At 45.8% G+C, this 23,144-nt stretch overlaps 1 protein-coding gene across 5 annotated transcripts in view; it reads right to left on the bottom strand.

Annotated features, from left to right (window-relative positions):
* arhgap39 (Rho GTPase activating protein 39) overlaps positions 1–23,144 on the bottom strand; it is a 618,982-nt gene that overhangs the window by 38,997 nt on the left and 556,841 nt on the right. For all 5 annotated transcript variants that reach the window (XM_070881793.1, XM_070881797.1, XM_070881792.1 and 2 more), the window contains one exon: positions 778–977. In XM_070881793.1, the coding sequence (XP_070737894.1) occupies positions 778–977 (200 nt within the window). The remainder of the gene's footprint in view (positions 1–777; positions 978–23,144) is intronic.

A 23,144-nucleotide genomic window follows, 5' to 3' on the forward strand; every position in this document is an offset into this window, starting at 1 on the left:
TGCTACATATTATGCAGAATATAGTGCCATTATAAATTCCTGAAACAAGAATTATATTTGTTGAGTAGGTCCAAGAGATTAAATACATTAGGGAATTGTCCATGGTAAATAGTTTATTGGAAAGGGCAGCCACAGTGTGCAGTTTACGGTGGGCTCTTTCTCAAGCACTTTCATCTCTAACAAGTGCTAATGAATTCCAACTATTTCCATATGCCAGCCAGTACATTTTTTAACTTTATCTATGTTGATCGGGTTAGATAAAGAGGGGTGGGAGGAGGCTGGTGTGGAGCATAGCTCACTTGGGCCGAATGACTTGTTTCTGTGCTATAGACTCGATAGAGGGACTCGTGTTATTCATCAGCACTGAATGGGGTTCTTTAGTACTATTGTAAAACATGGGTTGTTGCAGCTCCCCTTGATGGGCTTACCAAATTTGACAAGGGCCAGCGCTCCCGATTTCCATCATACAATCCCTGCTGGGAGTGCGTGTCAGGAAGAGATTGGGCTCGGCTATGATGCCTCTCATGGTCAAAAAGTCCACTGACATTTACGGTCCACGCTCACTAGCAGTAGCCCAGGTAAGATTGGACACCAATCAGCCATGATCTAACTGAATGGCGGAACAGGCTCGAGGGGCTGAGTGGCCCTCTCCTGTCCCTATGTTCCACTTAGCCAACGTACTGGAGGGTTCCCAGAGCACGTGAACAGTATCCAAGCAAAGGGTTGACAATTACCAGAGGATACCAGTGCGATTCAATAACAGACAGCAAGTGTTACCTGAAGATGCCCTCAGTCTGTGCTCCATTGAGTTTCAGCACTTCCTCCGAGAGTTTAGTTTGTACCCACGGCAATTGTGCGTCTGGATAGTGCTCGTGTTGCATGTTCATGACCTCTTCCAGGGAGCTGCCAAACATGGAAGGGCAGAAAACAACTTTTGTGGCATGCCTGATCTCGTCTGTGTTGGGTTTCCGGAGGCCCTGTTTGGGGACACAAACAAAATTATTATTCCTTTTTTCCCACTTTCATAATCTACTCAAGGGCAAGCAGTGTCTGGCCCAACTAGACAATAGAATGACTAGAATTAGCAGCACAGAAACAGGCCAGTTAGCCCAACTAGTCTATGTCGTGTTTAGGCTCCAGACATGCCTCCTCCCACCACACTTAATCTCACGCTGCGTGGTTAGAATGTGACATTCTCAGCCATAGACCATTGATAAAGATGAGTCCAGGTTATATCAATAGAGAATTAGTTGCTTGAAAAAGATCACTTTTAAAAACTATAGGGAGCAAGAAGGGGAGTATGAATGAAGCAGAGGCCTTGTGTGGAGAAACACACCAGCACAGACTGGAATGACTAAGTGGCCTGTTTCTTTGCTGCAACATAGTGGGATTCGACGATTTTCCACACTACAATTGCTCTACAATATTTACCTTGCGCTCTGCAGATGGAGGCTGTGTCACTGGTCTGTAACAAGCTGGTCTTTATCATAGGCAGTCCCTCAGATTCGAGGAAGACTTGCTTCACCCTTAACATGAGTTCCTAGGTGGCTGTACAGTCCAATATAAGAACCACAGTCTCTGTCACAGGTGGGGCAGATAGTCGTTGAGGGAGAGGGTGGGTGGGACTGGTTTGCCGCACCCTCGTTCCGTTACCTACACTTTTGACGACGAGACCCGAGGTGCTCAGCGCCCTCCCGGATGCGCTTCTTCCACTGGTACAGCAATCCTGTGTCATGGTGCTGCAACAAGCTGGTACAGCAATGCTGTGTCCCGGTGCTGTAACAAGCTGGTACAGCAATGCTGTGTCATTGTGCTGTAACAGGCTGGTACAGCAATGCTGTGTCACTGGGCTGTAACAAGCTGGTACAGCAATGCTGTGTCCCGGTGCTGTAACAAGCTGGTACAGCAATGCTGTGTCATTGTGCTGTAACAGGCTGGTACAGCAATGCTGTGTCACTGGGCTGTAACAAGCTGGTGCAGCAATGCTGTGTCACTGGGCTGTAACAAGCTGGCACAGCAATGCTGTGTCACTGGGCTGTAACAAGCTGGTACAGCAATGCTGTGTCATGGTGCTGTAACAAGCTGGTATAGCAATGCTGTGTCCCTGTGCTGTAACAAGCTGGTACAGCAATGCTGTGTCATGGTGCTGTAACAAGCTGGTACAGCAATGCTGTGTCACTGGGCTGTAACAAGCTGGTACAGCAATGCTGTGTCACTGGGCTGTAACAAGCTGGTACAGCAATGCTGTGTCATGGTGCTGCAACAAGCAGGTACAGCAATGCTGTGTCCCGGTGCTGTAACAAGCTGGTACAGCAATGCTGTGTCATGGTGCTGTAACAAGCTGGTACAGCAATGCTGTGTCCCGGTGCTGTAACAAACTGGTACAGCAATGCTGTGTCATGGTGCTGTAACAAGCTGGTACAGCAATGCTGTGTCATGGTGCTGTAACAAGCTGGTACAGCAATGCTGTGTCACTGGGCTGTAACAAGCTGGTACAGCAATGCTGTGACATTGAGCTCTAACAAACTGGTACAGCAATGCTGTGTCAAACTGGTACAGCAATGCTGTGTCATGGTGCTGTAACAGGCTGGTACAGCAATGCTGTGTTACTGGGCTGTAACAAGCTGGTACAGCAATGGTGTGTTACTGGGCTGTAACAAGCTGGTACAACAATGCTGTGTCACTGGGCTGTAACAAGCTGGTACAGCAATGCTGTGTTACTGGGCTGTAACAAGCTGGTACAGCAATGCTGTGTCATGGTGCTGTAACAAGCTGGTACAGCAATGCTGTGTCACTGGGCTATAACAAGCTGGTACAGCAATGCTGTGTCACTGGGCTGTAACAAGACTGGTACAACAATGCTGTGACACTGGGCTGTAACAAACTGGTACAGCAATGCTGTGTCACTGGGCTGTAACAAGACTGGTACAACAATGCTGTGACACTGGGCTGTAACAAACTGGTACAGCAATGCTGTGTCACTGGGCTATAACAAGCTGGTACAGCACTGCTGTCACTGGGCTGTAACAAGACTGGTGACTTTTATGCAGCAAACCAAAAGGCTTGATACTCTGATAAAAATAAATCTTTAAGATGTACTGTCTGATGTACATCGCAACTGTTAGATATCTGTAAGTACACTTGAGAGTGGAATCCAATCTCTATCAATGAGCAGAAACCATTCTTTGTGATTTACGACATCGTCAGAAGGTCCCGACTTACTAGCTGGCAATATACTGAAGTGATAAATGTGGGGGTCCCAGAGCTTGTAAAGCAATAAATGGTTTCTTCAGTTGATTAATCCACAGGAGCTGTCTGTGTCTCCCCACTCCCCCACTGTCTCCAAGTAAATACTGCAGTCCTTGTATTAATGATTCCTTATATAAGACGTGCTTCAACCAAGGCCCATATTGCAGTTTAGCACCATGGCTGCTAGAAAGCAAACCAGAAATGGCAGCATTGCCAAGTTTTGTGATGCGCAATTTTGCAGTGAAATCAAGTATCACTCACGATCTCGCGATGGAATGCCAAAATCTTGGTATTTTTGGGAGGGAAAGAAATCGAGATTTGCGCATGTGCAGAGAAAAAAAATACCTTTTGCGCATGCACGGGAAACCTCTATATTTGTGAGAAAAAAATGATAAAGATACATAAGAAACAGGAGCAGGAGTAGGCCATTTGGCCCCTTGAGCCTGCTCCGCCATTTAATAAGATCATGGCTGAACTGATCATGGACTCAGCTCCACTTCCCTGCCCGCTCCCCATAACCCTTCACTCCCTTATCGCTCAAAAATCTGTCCATCTCCGCCTTAAATATATTCAATGACCCAGCCTCCACAGCTCTCTGGGGCAGAGAATTCCACAGATTTACAACCCTGAGAGAAGAAATTCCTCCTCATTTCAGTTTTAAATGGGCGACCCCTTATTTTGAACTATGTCCCCTAGTTCTAGATTGCCCGACGAAGGAAACATCCGCTCTGTATCTCCCTTGTTGAGCCCTCTCAGTATCTATTATGTTTCAATAAGATCACCTCTCATTCTTCTAACCTCCAATGAGTATCGGCCTAACCTGCTCAAGCTTTCGTCATAAGACAACTTCTTCATCTCAGGAATCAACCTCGTGAACCTTCTCTGAACTGCCTCCAATGCAAGTATATCCTTCCTTAAATACGGAGACTAAAACTGTATGCAGTACTCCAGATGTACTGGCGACTTCAGGCCGCTTGCTGTCCCATATTTATCAACTACCTAAGGGTTCCTTTGCCGTCGTGAGGTACAAACTAATTGTAGCAAGTCATTCTGTAATGAAATCAGAACACACACAGCCTCCTGTATCGACCATCTACATAGAAGGAATGTCCCCAATGCACAACGTGTCAAATAAAACCTGCAGGGTTAAATAGGAAGGAAAGTGCATGGGAATACGTTCTGTTTAAAGCACTTTGCTCTTTTCCCTCCTTCCTCAATCTTCATGGGAGAAATAATCACCATAAAAATAAATAATGGCCCAGAAATCCCGGTCGGCTGCTTCCCGCGGGCGATCGGGTAAAAAAAACGTTTAAAAAAAATGCGCACTTACCTTATCCTGCTACACCCACGCGAGTTTCCCAGTCTCGAGACCTCCTCTGACTGTGCGTCGCAGCATGTGCACGTCAGGACGTGCGCAGGCCTGGAGCTGGAGTCACATGGCTCTGGGCAGCCAATCAGGTAAAGTATGTTCTCATTCATCATAATGGGAACTCCGTAAGTTGGGGTTCCCATTATGAATGAGAAACAGCCCCCAAAACACACAAAACCAATAAGAAAAAATACACCACAAATTTTTATTAATTTAAATTAAAATTATTTATGTACTTTAAAAAATATATATTTTTCTGATTTTTAAAAAAAAGTTTTTTAAATTATGGTTTAAAATAAACTTATCGTAGTGGGAAGAGTTTTGTAAACAATTAAATGTGTTTTTATAATTTTATTTTAAAATGTTTGTGTATTTTAAAACTCTAATGCCTGTAAAAGTAGTCGATGCGTCTGCTTTTATCTGGCGCAAGAATTTTGAGGACATTTGTTGGGCAAGATATGGGTAAATACCGCAATCTTTCCCAAGCAAATGTCCTCGCTCCCGAGATACGGAAGATCGGTCAAGCTCCAGCTTGACTGATCGGAAAAGCCGGTTGTCAGCGCATACGCACTGTGCGCTGAAAACTGGCTTTTGTGATGCCTTCCCGGGTCTGACACTCAGTACGGACCCGGGAGGCTGGAATTTCTGCCCCAATATCATCAAATTTCCTAGCTGAGAGAGAGCCACCATTTCTGGTTAACTGCAGGGCTGGGTCGTGAGCCAAAAGTGGATGCAATTGTTCACTGGGGCTGGAACGTATACCCCAGTGAACTAGAACTACACTCTCTCAGCCCAGACTTGGCCGGGGTTGGGGGAGGGGCGGGGGGTCCACTCTGCCTGTGTCTCTCTGTCTGCCCCGTACTTGCCCTATGGGTGAGATTGGGAACCCGCTGCCTGGGGTTCATTGGCCATGGACTTGCACCAAAACAATTGAGTGACACCTCTGTACCCCAGTGCACACTGGGCATGTTCCATTTGGTAATGTCATCTCTTGCGGATTAATCGAGAGATTCGCGACTTTTCATAAAGATTTACCCCAAGTCGCGAAGGGTGGGCATAACGAGTATGAGTTTTTAAAAAAGTTTTTTGTAAAGCATTTTCAGATACAGTAATATAGTTTTTGTACAGAGCTGTGACCCGTTGGAGATTAAATAAAGCCACTAATGAGGTTTATAAACCAAAAAATACCAACTCATGATCTCTTACCAAATCTCATGATTTTTAAGAGTTTGTCTCATGATTTATGAGACGCTTGGGTTGGCATTACTGAACGTGATTTGGTGACACCAAGCCCGTGTTTTTAAAAACCTGTAGATTGTAGGAATAGGGGAAGAATAGGTGAGGTGTTCCAAAGACTTGAAGTCCTGGGAAAGAATGAGGTAGAGTAGAGGGTTCGACAATTCTTGACTTCAACACAGTTTCAACAAAGCAGTATGTGCAGGGCGGTACAGTGCAGCTTAACAGAAGACCAATGAAACTAATATTAAAAGAGAAACATGAAAACTTGCAACATTATATAGAAACAGGCCATTCGGCCCAACAGCTCCACACGAGCTTCCTCTCAGCCTACTTCCTCTAACTGCACATCCTTCTATTCCCATCTCCCTCATGTACTTACCTAGCTTCCCTTAAATGCATCTACGCTATTCGCCTCAACCGCTCCATGTTGTAGTAAGTTCCACATTCTAACCACTCTCTAAGGACTGCTGACCATTGAACTTCCCTTCCTGGCCCCCATGTTAGCCAATGTCGTTCCCTTTCCCCCTCCCGTCATCACACACCTCCTCAAAAAAAAAATCCTTGACCCCTCTGACCTTTCAAACTACACCATCTCCAACCTCTCTTTCCATAATGTATCCTTCTCCTCAGATATTGGTCCCCCTCCTCTTCAAATCTGTTACAGCACGAAACGGCCCACATCAAAGTCACAAATGACATCCTATGTGACTGTGACTCTGGTAAACTATTCCTCCTTGTCCTTCTCGACCGGTCTGCAGTTTTTGAGATGGCTGACCACACCATCTTCCCCCAACCCCTCTCCTCCGTTGTCCAGCTGGGTGGGACTGCCCTCCCCTGGTTCCATTCCTATCTATCTAGTCGCAGCCAGAGAATCACCTGCAATGGCATCTCTTCCCATTTCCCCCAACATTACCTCTGGTGTCCTCAATGGATCTATCCTTCGTCCCCTCCTATTTTTCATCTACATGCTGCCCCTTGGCGACATTATCCAAAAACACATCAGACTCCAAATGTACACTAACGACACTAAGCTCTACGTCACCACAACCTCTCTCCATTGTCTCGGATTTGTCATGCTGCTTGTCCGACATCCAGTATTGGATGAGCAGAAATTTCCTCCGATTAAATATTGGGAAGATCAAAGCCATTGTCCATTCCCTAGCCTGACTTCATCCCTTTCCTTGGCCACTGTCTGATGCTGGACCAGTCAGTGGCAACTTTGGCGTCCTAATTGAACCTGAGCCGTGCTTCCAACCCCATAACCTCTCCACCACCAGGACCGCCTACTTCCACTTCCATGATTTTGCTTGTCCCTGCCTCAGGTCATCTGCTGCTGATACCCTCAGAAGCCCATCCAAAACTCGGCTGCCCGTGTCCTAACTCGCACCAAGTCCCCTTCACCCATCATCCCTGTGCTCGCTGACCTACATTGGCTCCCATTCTGGCAACACCTCTGTTTAAAAATTCTCATCCTTATTTTCAAATCCCTCTGTGGCCTCGCCTCGCCCCTCCCCATTATCTGTAACCTCCTCCAGCCCTACAACCCTCCGTGATCTTTACACTTCTCCAATTCTGGCCTCTTGCGCATTCCCGAGTTTTTCCTCAATTCCTGATCAGGAATTATTACTGACCATCTTAGAATCTGGACTTCCAGAAGGCATTTGACAAGGTGCCACATAAAAGGTTACTGCACAAGATAAAAGTTCACAGGGTTGGGGGCAATATATTAGCATGGATAGAGGACTGGCTAACGAACAGAAAGCAAAGAGTCGGGATAAATGGTTCATTTTCTGGTTGGCAACAAGTAACTAGTGGGGTGCCGCAGGGATCAACGCTGGGACCTCAACTATTTACAATCTATATTAACGACTTGGAAGAAGGGACTAAGTATAACGTAGCCAAGTTTGCTGACGATACAAAGATGGGAGGAAAGCAATGCGTGAGGAGGACACAAAAAATCTGCAAAAGAACATAGACAGGCTAAGTGAGTGGGCAAAAATTTGGCAGATGGAGTATAATGTTGGAAAGTGTGAGGTCATGCACTTTGGAGAAAAAAAAATTAAAAAGAGCAAGTTATTATTTAAATGGAGAAAGATTGCAAACTGCCGCAGTACAGCAGGACCTGGGGGTACTTGTGCATGAAACACAAAAGGATAATATGAGGTACAGCAAGTGATCAAGAAGGTCAATGGTATCTTGGCCTTTATTGCAAAGGGGATGGAGTATAAAAGCAGGGAAGTCTTGCTACAGCTATACAGGGTATTGGTGAGGTCACACCTGGAATACTGGGTGCAGTTTTGGTTTCCATATTTACAAAAGGATATACTTGCTTTGGAGGCAGTTCAGAGAAGGTTCACTAGGTTGATTCCGGGGATGAGGGTTGACTTATGAGGAAAGGTTGAGTAGGTTGGGCCTCTACTCATTGGAATTCAGAAGAATGAGAGGTGATCTTATCGAAACGTATAAGATTATGAGGGGGCTTGACAAGGTGGATGCAGAGAGGATGTTTCCACTGATGGGGGAGACTAGAACTAGAGGGCATGATCTTAGAATAAGGGGCCGCCCATTTAAAACTGAGATGAGGAGAAATTTCTTCTCTCAGAGGGTTGTAAATCTGTGGAATTCGCTGCCTCAGAGAGCTGTGGAAGCTGGGTCATTGAATAAATTTAAGACAGAATTAGACAGTTTCTTAAACGACAAGGGGATAAGGGGTGAGTCCATGATCAGATCAGCCATGATCTTATTGAATGGTGGAGCAGGCTCGAGGGGCCGTATGGCCGCCTCCTGTTGCTATTTCTTATGTTCTAGTTATGATCCCTGGAAATATCTTCTCTACATAGACCCTATCACACCTTTTTCTTAATTTTAAAGGCCTCTATCAGGTCACTCCTCAGCCTTCTCTGAGAGAAAAGAGCCCCAGTCTTTGTTAGTGTTCAGTCTTTCCTGCTTATAGTTATAATTTGAACATACAATTATAACTACTGTTTAATAGGATTTTAAGCGAAAGGCAAAATAAGGAAAGACTGCTGAGATTACCGCTAATGGTGGAGTCTAAACTAAATGTAATGTACAATATGCAGTAACTTCAAAGTCTGTGCATTTAAAATTGGTCACAGCAAACCTTCAAACTTCATCTCAAGCTGGCCACTTAACATTACAAGAGAGAGCGCTATGCCAGTGACATTGTGGGTACAGGAATTACATCATGTGCTAATCAGGCACATTGATCAGGGGTTCACGGGCTTGAGTTAGCTTGAGGGAGAGGGAGGGAAGCGAGGTTCATTAGTCAGTCTCCGTGTGCCTGGGTTGGGAAGGGGAATGAATACAGTGCCAAGATTCCCACTTCTGGGATCAATATTCAGTGACCCCCCTTGCTGGAAAGTGTACGTGTGGATGCCAGGTGAGAATAGCATCGGGTTCACCCACGATGCCACACCTGGTCAAAAAGCTCAGAGTTCTGTCGGTGTCCCTGGAACTATCGGGGAGTGGAAGAGAGGGGGGAAAAAAAAACTAGCAAAAAGATAGATCAGATGCTGGGAAGCTGATTGAGGCATCACCCAGTCTGGTGCTAATGTTATGGGTGGCTGGGCGCTGCTATTCGGGTGTCTTAGCACAACACGAGCAGGTGGAACTATTCCCTATCCCTCCTCTCACCCCCTTCATCTGTGTTGCCTGTACAACATGACACATAATTTACACAGCTTCCACTGCCTCTGGCATTCACGCTACCAAATACTGACCCTCTATGTTACAGTGTTGATTAGAGAGAAGGCACTATTTCCTGGTATCAAACCACCTCTTCTATTAAAAAAGCATCTTCTTCTCATCTGTTCCCGCTTTGCTCTGCCTGAACAATGTTCCTTTTCTTGTCCTCCAATCAGTGCATGAACTTGAGTATTGAAAAAGAACACTCTCCGGTTCCCAGGATGGGAATCTTGTGGTGATAAAGGTGCTGGAATTCCGATGTCCCGGGTCCGTACGAAGTTTCTATGGACCCGGGAAGGCATCGGAAAAGCTGGCTTTCAGTGTACAATGCGATCTGTCAAGTTTCTAAGCTTGACAGATCTCGCGCTATATCGGGAGTGAGGACATTTGCAGGGCAAGATTTCCGATATTTACGGATATCTTGCCCAGCAAATGTCCTCAAAAATCTTGCGCCTGAAAAAGCAGACATATAGCCTACTTTTACAGGCGCAAGTGTTTAAAAACACACAAACATTTTGAAATAAAGTTATAAAAACACATTTTATTCTTAAAAACCCTCCCCACTACGGTAAGGTTATTTTTAACCATATTAAAAAAAACTTTTTTAAAGATTGGGAAAATATTTTATTTTTATAAGACATAACAACTTTTATTTCAATTAATTTTAAATATGTGTGGTCTGTTTTTTATTTTTTATTATTTTGTGTGATTACTTTTGTTCCCATTAATAGCACTGAGAACGCGCGGCTCAGTGCTATTAATGGGAACCTGTGAAATACTTACCTGATTGGCTGAGCAGTCACACATGACTGCATCTTCTGCGTCGGGACCCTCTGGGTGGGAGCACGCTTCTCAGCGCAGAAGCTGAAGGCCTCCCCATCGGAAATCAGGGCGCCTCCTAGACCACCAGGTAAATTCGTAAAAAATAGCCAGTGAGGAGCGAGAAGACCCCCAGAGGAATTTCTGGGCCAATATTACAGGAGATATCTTCTCAGAGTTTTCAGACCAAAGACGTGCGATACTTTGACAATAAAAACAATTACTGGTGTTGGGAAATTAAAGTGGGGTGTGATTTAATTCTCGAGGGCAGGGGGGGGGGCGGGGAGGTGGGATTTGTTGAGGTTTACATGCTTCATTCCAGCTCTCAAGCCTTCGACTGAATGATAGTTGCTCCCTCCCACACATTCTTTGGGAGGAGCGAGGCTCATTTTGCAAGGCTTGCCCTGAGCCTGGGGCTTCAGTTTGCTGTAGCTCTATCTCCGCTGTGGTGACCACTGCCAGTGAGCTTCAAGCTGGGCAGTGGAGCTTCACAAAAGGACCTCTGTACAAACACATATAATGTCCACACTAACCAATTCACACACGGATGGTAAGCTTCATTCAATCACTCTCCTTATCCCCTGCAGCACAATACAAGAGGAAGTGTTACCCTAACTGAGCAGTTAGTTACCCAGAACAATTCTTGTCCGCTAATTTCAGTCTATATACAGTCCTCACCTCTTGTCATTGTTTTTAAAACATGATACACAGAGTCATCCTCATAATGTCATATTTTTTATGTAGGATCAGAAATAGTCCATTAAGCCCATGAGTATTTCCTTTCTTTGATTAAATCTCAACCCACCTGCCTTCTTGCCATAACCTCAATCACTTCTCTCTCTGCACGCATACTTAATCCTCCCAAAACATGCAACCTCCACAACATTGGAGGACAAGGGCAGCAGGTGCCAAGTTCCTGGTATCTTGGCATCACCTCCGACTCACACACCATTCTGACTTGTTCACATGTCGCCGTTTCTTCATCGCTGCGTTAAAATCCTGGAACTCCCTCCCACTGTGGGAGAACCTTCATCGCGCGGACTGCAGCGGTTCAAGACAGCGGCTCACCACCACCTTCTCGGGGGCAATTAGGGATGGGCAATAAATGCTGGTCTTGTCAGTGACCCATAATAATGAATAATAATATATTTTTTAATTGCCTCGAACTCATTTTTCAAAAAGCGATTGTTTGTCCCTGTTTCTTCACATCCTGAAGAGGCCCAACTGCTCATTGGGATAAGTTCCATTGGCCCCTATTGTTCCAAGGGATACAGTTCTAGTGGCCCCAATTGTTGAGGTACAGTTCCATAGGTACCAATTGTTCCATGGGGTTTAGTTCTACATGCCGCAATTGCTTCATGGGCTATGGTGCCACATGGCTCCAATTTCTTGATTGGATATAGCTCCAGAGGTCCCAATTTAAAAAAAATTCGCTCATGGGATGTTGACGTCATTGGCAAAGCCAGCATTTATTGCCCATTCCTAATTGTCCTTGAGAATGTGGTGGTGAGCCGCGTTCTTGAACCGCTGCAGTCCGTATGGTGAAGGTACTCCCACAGTGCCGTTAGGGAGGGATTTCTAGGATTTTAGCCCAGCGACGATGAAGGAACGGCAATTATTTCCAAGTCAGGATGGTATGTGACTTGGAGTTCCCATGTGCCTGCTTCTAGGTGGTAGAGGTCGCGTGTTTGGGAAATGCTGCCAAAGATGTCTTGGCGAGTTGTTGCAGTGTATCTTGTAGATGGTACACACTGCAGCCACGGTGCGCCGGTGATGGAGGGAGTGAATGTTTAAGGTGGTGGATGGGGTGCCAATCAAGCGGGCTGTTTTGTCCTGGATGGTGTCGTGCTTCTTGAATGTTGTTGAGCTGCACTCATCCAGGCAAATGGAGAGTATTCCATCACACTCCTGACTTGTGCCTTGTAGATGGTAGAAAGGCTTTGGGGAGTCAGGAGATGAGACACTTGCCACTGAATACCCAGCCTCTGACCTGCTCTTGTGGCCACAGTATTTATGTGGCTGGTCCAGTTAAGGTTCTGGTCAATGGTGATCCCCGGGATGTTGATGGTGGGGGATTCGACGATGGTAATGCCACTGAATGTCAAGGGGCAGTGGTTAGACTCTCACTTGTTGGAGATTGCCATTGCCTGGCATTTGTGTGTGCGAATGTTACTTGCCTCTTATCAGTCCAAGCCTGAATGTCATCGAGGTCTTGCTGCAGGCGGGCAAAGACTGCTTTGTTACCTGAGGAGTTGCGAATGGCACTGAACACTGTGCAGTCATCAGCGAACATCCCCATTCTGACCTTAGGATGGAGGGAAGGTCATTGATGAAGCAGCTGAAGATGGTTGTGCCTACGGCACTGCTGAGGAACTCCTGCAGTGATGTCCTGGGGCTGTGATGATTGACCTCCAACAACCACAACCATCTTCCTGGGTGCTAGGTGACTCCAGCCAGTGGAGAGTTTTCCCCGATTGCACAATGGAGTTCCACATGACCAGTATTAAAAGTTCGGTTCTGTCGCAGATGCCTTCTTGGTTTCAGTGGCAGCAGAACAGCAGTGATAATCGTACTAAGTGGTCCTTGTTCACGAGCCTAGATAGGGAGTTGGGTCTGAGGCCCACTGTCGTCGTCTTAGACAGTCCCTCGGAGTCGAGGATGACTTGCTTCCACACTAAAAATGAGTTCTCAGGTGACTGACAAGTCTGATTCAGGAACTACAGTCTCTGTCACAAGTTGAACAGACGCTAGTTTAAAGTACGTTGGTTGAAGGGCCGATTGGTTGAAGTGTTTGGGTTGTCGTGCATTCCTTCTACTGTTTGCGCTTGCTCCCGGCGAAGAGACTCGAGGTGTTCGGCGCCTTCACGGATTATTCTCTTCCACTTTGAACAATTTTGTGAGGACCGCTGAATTTGAAGAGAACGTTCCATAATCCATCACGGTTGACAGTGTCGAAGGTCTTTGTCAGGTCAAAGAAGGCCATGTACAGAGGTTAGTGTTGTTCCCTGCATTTCTCTTGAATTTGTCGTGCGGTGAAGATCATGTCCATTAGTGGGCAGAATCCACATTGCGACTCTGGGAGGAGCTCTTCAGCCACAGGGTTGAAGGAGGATTCTTACGATAACTTTCCCTGCGGTAGACAGCAGGGAAATTCCACTGTAGTTACCGTTGGGCGGGCCACATCGTTCGCATGCCCGACACAAGACTCTCAAAGCAAGTGCTCTATTCGGAACTCCTACACGGCAAGCAAGCTCTAGGTGGGCAGAGGAAATGCTTCAAGGACACCCTCAAAGCCTCCCTGATAAAGTGCAACATCCCCACCGACACCTGGGAGTCCCTGGCCCAAGACCGCCCGAAGTGGAGGAAGTGCATCCGGGAGGGGGCTGAGCACCTCGAGTCTCATCGCCAAGAGCATGCAGAAAGCAAGCGCAGGCAGCGGAAGGAGCGTGCAGCAAACCAGACTCCCCACCCACCCCTTCCTTCAACCACTGTCTGTCCCACCTGTGACAGAGACTGTAATTCCTGTACTGGACTGTACAGTCACCTGAGAACTCACTTTTAGAGTGGAAGCAAGTCTTCCTCGATTTTGAGACTGCCTATGATGATGATGATGATGATGATGATGATGATGGTGATATTCCCTTTCTCGAAGATGATCACGATTACGGCATCTCAGATCCCCTGGCATGCACTCCTCCTTCTAAATAAGAGAAATTAGTTCATGTATACATGCCAATAGTGTTTCTCCACCATGTTTTGGTGCTTCAGCGGGGATTCCATCTGCTTCTGAGGCCTTGTTGTTCTTCAGTTGTCGAATGGCCTTTCCAACCTCATGCCGGGCTGGGGTTGTACTGAGATGGTGGCGGATGGCATGCTGCGGGATGGAGTCGGGGACACTCACGTCGAAGACAGAGTCTCGGTTAAGGAGGTTCTTGAAGTGCTCCTTCCAGCAGGCACTGACTGCCTTTCTATCCTCGATGAGAACTTCTCCGTTCTTGGACTGCAGTAGTGCAGGACCTTGGGCAATAGGTGGTCTTGACTGCACTGAAGAATCCTCACACGTCGAGGACCACCGTAGGGCTCCGAGCACTGCACTGACTGAAACCAGCCAACAGCATATAGCAGGGATTGAGCCCAGGTGGTTGCTGCTCTGTGTGGCTCAGCTTCTTACTGGATAGATTCATAGAAACATAGAAAATAGGTGCAGGAGTAGGCCATTCGGCCCTTCGAGCCTGCACCACCATTCAATAAGATCATGGCTGATCATTCACCTCAGTACCCCTTTCCTGCTTTCTCTCCATACCCCTTGATCCCTTTAGTCATAAGGACCATATCTAACTCCCTTTTAAAAACATCCAATGAACTGGCCTCAACAACTCACTGCGGTAGAGAATTCCACAGGTTAACATTCTCTGAGGCATCACAAAACCAATACTATTGCACACTTCAACGTGCTTCCCTCATAACCCAGAGCAATTGTTGCCCCTTGGATGAAAAGGTTCAGCACCAGAACGTTAACTTTCTAATTTTTACTCCTGGTATTTTGGCTTGCAATGATACGAAGGGTTCAAATTGGCTGCATAAGCCAATGTTTCCTAACCTCAAAAACATCCATGGCCACCTGTTGGAAATGAGTCCTGGCGTAATGTTTGGTCTCAACTGTGGAAAGAGCAGACGCAGCAATCTGTTCACACATCAGCAAGGAAGTGGGAAAGCAGGAGGCCCGGGATTTCAGCAGGTGGGGGAGGAAAGGGCCAGTGAGTGGATTGCTAGATGACACTGAATTACAAAAAAAAACCCAAGTCGCCAATACCTATTTATGAATTCCCACCCAGAAGCCATGTTTCCAATTAGATCAAACTGTTCGAGCTTCCAGCACAGGGAGTACCAGCCAGTGGAAAAGAACGACATCTCGCTTGGGTGAGTTGAGTGTCGGAGAGGTGCGGAAACACATTTTACTGTCTCCACTCCAGCTGCCGAGATGTCTACAACCACCTGAAATATATCAAGGCCTTGGAGAGTGGGCAGGGCAGATTTACTGGAATGACTGGGGATAAAAGGGTTAAATTATGAGGACAGGTTGCATAGACTGGGCTTGTATTCCCTTGAATATAGAAGATTAAAAAATGATCTAATTGAGGTGTTGATTAAAGGATTTGATCAGGTAGATAGGAACTATTTCTTCTGTGCGGGGGGGGAAAGAGTCCCGAACACGGGGGCATAACCTTAAAATTAGAGCTAAGCCATTCAGGGGTGACGTCAGGAAGCACTTCTTCACACAAAGGCGAGCGGAAATCTGGAACTCTCTCCCCAAAAAAGCTACTGGAGGCCAACTGAAAATTTCAAAACTGCAATGGATAGATTTTTGTTCGACAAGGGTATTAAAGGTTACGGAACCAAGGTGGGCAGCTGGAGTTAAGATGCAGATCAGCCATGACCTAAGTGAATGGCAGTACAGGCTGGAGAGGCTGCATGGTCTCCTCCTGTTCCGACGCAAAGGCCTTGGCGAAGGTGCAGAGAAGATTTGCTAGAATGGCTCCAGGGAAGGGGGACTTCAGTTATGTAGAGAGACTAGTAAAGCTGGAATTGTTCTCCTTAGAGCAAGAATAAAAAGGGGAGACTTAATATCGGTGTTCAAAATTATGAAGGGTTTCGATAGCGTAAATAGGGAAAAACCGTTTCCACTGGTGGGAGGATTGGTAACCAGAGGACACAGATTTAAAATAATTGACAAAAGAACCAGAGAGGAGATGAGGAGAACTTTTTTTTACGCAGTGAGTTGTTACGATCTGGAATGCACTGCCTGAAAGGATGGTCGAAGCAGATTCAATGGTAACTTTCAAAAGGTAATTGGATATATACTTGAAAAATTTGCAGGGCTATAGCAAGAGATCAGGGGGGAGCAGTTCTAATTGGGTAACTTTTCAAAAGAGCTGGCACAGGCAGGATGGGCCGAATGGCCTCCTTCTGTGTGGTATGATTCTATGATCTGTCTGCACAACGTAGTTGGCACACTTCATCCCCACAAGGTCACATCACGCATCTAAACACCAAAAACTCACCTCTAAGTAACTATATAGTCTGTTAAACACCTTAAGCAAATAGTTACCCATGCTCTCACCCTCAGTCACTTTCTCAAGCACACAGTACAATATTCAGGGGGCAGAAACACCAGTGGAAGTGTTAAATTACATCACAATGACAAAGTGACATCGCCTGGGTTCCAGTCTGTTATGTCTGCAATGCACTTGTGAATGACTCCACGAGGCAGTGTATTGTACTCAAACTGTAGTGACCTTGGTCCATTATTCGTAATTCCCGAGTGAGGCACAAGCCATGGTGGGCAGTCCTCTATACTGGGCCCTGCACACCTATGCAGGTGACCCTCAGGTCTCCCACCGCAGTGCCCTCTGGTGGACAGCCTCTGCCACAGGGGCAGGAAACCCCGGTCTCCACCAGTTGCACCCTCTAGAGGTGCCAGCATAGTATATACACAGTGTAAACCTTATCAGGTAACGTCTCCATCTTATGGAACTATACAGTGACTACACAGAGAGTATATCTATAGTCTGCATATATAACACAGTCAGTTTTCTTTGAGGAGGGGGGTGGTGTGGGTCAAATAAAACACACACAAAGAGCTTTGTAAAACTCTCCCTTTCCTTTCTTCCTGTCCGTACTTCAGGATATTGAGATCGGGAATGTGGTTTGCTCTCCCGAAGGCAAGTTAGGGATTGTTACACACTTGACCCCGTGTCGGCAGTGCCTCAGTGGGTAGCACTCTCGCCTTGGAGTCAGAAGGTTGTGGGTTCAAGTCCCACTCCAGGGACTTGAGCACAAAAATCTAGGCTGACATACCCAGTACAGTGCCGAGGGCATGCTGCACTGTCGGAGGTGCCGTCCTGTGGATGAGACGTTAAACTGAGGACACGGCTGCTCTCTCAGGTGGACGTAAAAGATCCCATGGCATTATTTCAAAGAGCAGGGGAGTTATCCCCGGTTATCCCTCAATCAACGTAAACAAAAAAAACCAGAGTATCTGGTCATTGTCAGATTGCTGTTTGTGGGAGCTTGCTTTGCGCAAATGCGCTGCCGTGTTTCCCATATTCCAATAGTGACTACACTGCAAAAGTACTTCATTGGCTATGAAGTCCAGTGGTCGTGAAAGGCACCATATGGGGCAGAGAATTCCAAAGATTCACAACCCTCTGAGTGAAGAAATTCCTCCTCATCTCGGTATTAAATGGCCTACCCCTTATCCTGAGACTGTGCCCCCTAGTTCTTGACACTCCAGCCAGGGGAAACAACCTCTCAGCATCTACCCTGTCAATCCCCTTTAGAATCTTGTATGTTTCAATGAGATCTCCTCTCATTCTTCTAAACTCCAGAGTACAGGCACATTCTACACAATCTCTCATCATAAGACAGCCCTCTCATCCCAGGAATCAATCGAGTGAACCTCCGTTGTACCGCTTCCAAGGCAACTATGGTACAGAGGGTGCGGAATTCATAAAACGCATTCAGGAAAACTTCTTTAGTCAGTATGTAACAAACCCAACAAGGGAGGGGACGGTTCTGGACTTGGTTTGGGGAAATGAAGAATGGCAGGGGTATCAGTGGGAGAGCATTTTGGTGCTGGTGATCATAATTCAGTAAGATTTAGGGTAGTTGTGGAAAAGGACAAAAGGGGGACCAGGAATAAAAGTTCTCAATTGGGGTAAAGCCAATTTTACTGAGCTGAGATGGGATTTGGTCAAAGTGGACTGGAAACGGCTACTTGATGGTAAATCAGTGTCAGAGCAGTGGGATGCATTCACGGAGGAGATCCTGAGGGTAGAGAGCAAGTATGTTCCCTTAAAAAAAAAGGATGGGGCTAACAAATCTAGAGTCCCCTGGATGTCAAGGGACATACAGGGCAAGATAAAGAAAAAAAGGGAAGCGTATGACAGATATCAAGAACTCAACACTGCAAAAACTCTCGACGAGGAGTATAAGTGCAGGGGTGCAATTAAAAAATATATCAGGAAAGCAAAGAGAGAGCATGAAAGAATGTTGTCAAGTAAAATCAGGGAAAACCTAAAGATGATTTAAAAATACATTAAGAGGATAACTAGAGATAGAGATAGAGTGGGGCCTATTAGAGACCATAAAGGAAATGTGTGTGTGGAGGCGGAAGACGTGGGTAGGATTTTTAATGAATACGTTGCATTCGTTTTCACAAAAAAGAGGGGCGATGCAGACATTGCAATGAGGGAGGAGGAGTGTGAAATATTAGATAAGATAAACATATTGAGAGAGGAAGTATTAAGGGCCTTTGAAGCTTAGCAGCTTTGAAAGTGGATCAATCCCCAGGCCCGGATGAAATATATCCCAGGCTGTTAAGAGAAGCAAAAAAAGAAATAGCAGAGGCTCTGACCATCATTTTCCAATCCTCTCTGGCTATCGGACTATGGTGCCAGAGGACTGGAGGACTGCTAATGTTGTACCTTTGTTTAAAAAGGGAGAAAGGGATAGGCCGAATAATTACAGGCCAGTCAGCCTAACCTCAGTGGTGGGAAAATTATTGGAAAAAATCCCGAGGGACAGGATAAATCTTCAGTTGGAAAGACATGGATTAATCAAGGACAGTCAGGATGGATTTGTCTGACTAATATGATTGAATTTTTCGCAGCGGTAACCAGGAGGCTTGATGAGGGCAGTGCATGTGATGTAGTGTATATGGATTTTAGCAAAGCTTTTGATAAGGTCCCACATGGCAGACTGGTCATGAAAGTAAACCCCATGGGATCCAAGGCAAAGTGGCAAGTTGGATCCAAAATTGGCTCAGAGGCAGGAAGCAAAAGGTAATGGTTGATGGGTGTTTTTTGACTGGAAGGCTGCTTCCAGTGGGGTTCCACAGGGCTCAGTGCTGGGTCACTTGCTTTTTGTGGTATATATCAATGACTTGGACTTGATGTTTGGGGGTATGATTAAGAAGTTTGCAGATGACATGAAAATAGGCTGTGTGGTTGATAATGAAAGAGAAAGCTGCGGACTGCAGGAAAATATCAATGTACTGGTCATGTGGGCACAGCAGTGGCAAATGGAATTTAATCAAGATAAGTGTGAGGTACTGCATTTGGGGAGGTCTAACAAGGTAAGGGAATACACATTAAATGGTACGACACTGTAGTAGGGACCTTGGAGTGCAAGTCCACAGATCCGTGAAGGTAGCAGGCCAGGTAGATAAGGTGGTTAATGCAGCATATGGAATAGTTGCCTTTATCAGTCGAGGCATCGAATACAAGAGAAAGGTGGTTATGCTTGAACTGTATAAAACACTGGTTAGGCCGCAGCTGGAGTACTGTGTGCAGTTCTAGTCACCACATTACAAGAAAGATGTGATTGCACTGGAAAGGGTGCAGAGGAAATTTACAAGAATGTTTCCTGGACTGGAGAATTTTGACAATGAGGAAAGATTGGAGATGCTGGGTCTGTTTTCTTTACAACAAACGAGGCTCAGGGGGGACCTGATTGAGGTGTATAAAATGATGAGGGGCCGAGATAGAGTGGATGGGAAGGACCTGTTTCCCTTGGCAGAGTGGTCAACAACCAGGGGGCATAGATTTAAAGTAATTGGGGGGAGGTTTAGAGGAGATAGGAGGGGAAATGTCTTCACCCAGAGGGTGGTGGGGGTCTGGAACTCACTGCCTGAAAGGATGGTAGAGGCAGGAACCCTCACCACATTTAAAAGATACTTGGATGTGCACCTGAAGTGCCGTGACCTACAGGGCCACGGACCAAGAGCTGGAAAGTGGGATTAGGCTGGATAGCTCTTGGTCAGCCGGCGCGGACACGATGGGCCAAAATGGCCTCCTTCCGTGTTGTAAATTTCTATGATTCTGTATACTTCCTCAGACAAAAACTGTGCACAGTACTCCAAGGCTCTGTATAATTATAGCAAGACTTCCTTACTCATACTCCAACCCTCTTGCAATAAAGGATAACATGCCATTTGCCTTCCTTATTGTTTGCTGTATCTGCACGCTAGCTTTCTGTGTTTCTTGCACAAGTACACCCAAATCTCTCTGAACACCAACATTTAAAATTTTCTCACCATTTAAAAAATATTCTGCTTTTCTACTCTTTCTACCAAAAGTGAATAACATCACATTTCCGTACATTATACTCCATCTACCACCTTCCTGCCCACTCGCTTAGTCAATCTATATCCCTTTGTGTTCTCCTCACAGCTTGTTATCGTCAGCAAACTTGGATACATTACACTCGGTCCTTTCATAGAAACATAGAAAATAGGTGCAGGAGTAGGCCATTCGGCCCTTCGAGCCTGCACCACCATTCAATAAGATCATGGCTAATCATTCACCTCAGAACCCCTTTCCTGCTTTCTGTCCATACCCCTTGATCCCTTTAGCCGTAAGGGCCACATCTAACTCCCTCTTGAATATATCCAATGAACTGGCATCAACAATTCTCTGCGGTAGAGAATCCCACAGGTTAACAACTCTCTGAGTGAAGAAGTTTCTCCTCATCTCAGTCCTAAATGGCTTACCCCTTATCCTTAGACTGTGTCCCCTGGTTCTGGAGTTCCCCAACATCAGGAACCTTCTTCCTGCATCTAACCTGTCCAATCCTGTCAGAATTTTATATGTTTCTATGAGATCCCTTCTCATCCTTCTAAACTCCAATGTATAAAGGCCCAGTTGATCCAGTCTCTCCTCATATGTTAGTCCAGCCATCCCGCGAATCAGTCTGGTGAACCTTCGCTGCACTCCCTCAATAGCAAGAACGTCCTTCCTCAGATTAGGAGGCCAAAACTGAACACAATATTCCAGGTGAGGCCTCACCAAGGTCCTGTACAACTGCAGTAAGACCTCCCTGCTCCTATACTCAAATCCCCTAGCTATAAAGGCCAACATACCATTTGCCTTCTTCACCACCTGCTGTACCTGCATGCCAACTTTCAATGACTGATGAACCATGACACCCAGGTCTCGTTGCACCTCCCCCTTTCCTAATCTGCCGCAATTCAGATAATATTCTGCCTTTGAGTTTTTGCTCCCAAAGTGGATAACCTCACATTTATCTACATTATGCTGCATCTGCCATGCATTTGGCCACTCACCTAACCTGTCCAAGTCACCCTGCAGCCTTTTAGCGTCCTCCTCACAGCTCACACCGCTACCCAGTTTAGTGTCGTCTGCAAACTTGGAGATATTACATTCAATTCCTTCATCTAAATCATTAATGTATATTGTAAAGAGCTGGGGTCCCAGCACTGAGCCCTGCGGCACTCCACTAGTCACTGCCTGCCATTCTGAAAAGGACCCGTTTATCCCGACTCTCTGCTTCCTGTCTGCCAACCAGTTCTCTATCCACGTCAGTACATTACCCCCCAATACCATGTGCTTTGATTTTGCACATCAATCTCTTGTGTGGGACCTTGTTAAATGCCTTTTGAAAGTCCAAATACACCACATCCACTGGTTCTCCCTTGTCCACTCTGCTAGTTACTTCCTCAAAAAATTCCAGAAGATTTGTCAAACATGATTTCCCTTTCATAAATCCATGCTGACTTGGACTGTGCTGCTATTTCATCTTTAATAATTGATTCCTACAACTTCCCCACTACTGATGTTAGGCTAACCAGTCTATAATTATCCGTTCTCTCTCTATCTCCTTTTTTAAACAGTGGTGTTACATTAGCTACCCTCCAGTCCATAGGAACTGATCTAGAGTCGATAGACTGTTGGAAAATGATCACCAATGCATCCACTATTTCTATGGCCACTTCCTTAAGTACTCTGGGATGCAGACCATCAGGCCCTGGGGATTTATCGGTCTTCAATCCCATCAATTTCCCTAACACAATTTCCCGCTTTGTAAGGATATCCTTCAGTTCCTCCTTCTCACTAGACCCTTGGTCCCCTAGTACTTCTGGAAGGTTATTTGTGTCTTCCTTCGTAAAAACAGAACCAAAGTATTTGTTTAACTGGTCCGCCATTTCTTTGTTCCCCATTATAAATTCACCTGAATCTGACTGCAAGGGACCTACGTTTGTTTTCACTAATCTTTTTCTCTTCACATATCTTTTGAAGCTTTTGCAGTCAGTTTTTATGTTCCCAGCAAGCTTCCTCTCATACTCTATTTTCCCCCTCCTAATTAAACCTTTGTCCTCCTCTGCTGTATTACAAAATTCTCCCAGTCTGCAGGTTTGCTGCTTTTTCTGGCCAATTTATATGCCTCTTCCTTGGATTTAACACTATCCTTGATTTCCCTTGTTAGCCACGGTTGAGCCACCTTCCCAGTTTTATTTTTACTCCAGACAGGGATGTACAATTGTTGAAGTTCATCCATGCGATCTTTAAATGTTTGCCATTGCCTATCCACCGTCAACCCTTTAAGTATCACTAGCCAGTCTATTCTAGCCAATTCACGTCTCATACCATCGAAGTTACCTTTCCCCAAGTTCAGGACCCTAGTCTCTGAATTAACTGTGTCAGTCTCCATCTTAATTAAGAATTCTACCATATTATGGTCACTCTTCCCCAAGGGGTCTAGCACAACAAGATTGTTACTAGTCCTTTCTCATTCCACATCACCCAGTCTAGGATGGCCAGCCCTCTAGTTGGTTCCTTGACATATTGGTCTCGAAAGCCATCCCTAATACACTCCAGGAAATCCTCCTCCACCGCATTGCTATCAGTTTGGTTAGCCTAGTTAATATGTAGATTAAAGTCGCCCATGATAACTGCTGTACCTT

This window comes from Pristiophorus japonicus, chromosome 5 (genome assembly GCF_044704955.1).
Source record: "Pristiophorus japonicus isolate sPriJap1 chromosome 5, sPriJap1.hap1, whole genome shotgun sequence".
NCBI lineage: Eukaryota > Metazoa > Chordata > Chondrichthyes > Pristiophoridae > Pristiophorus > Pristiophorus japonicus.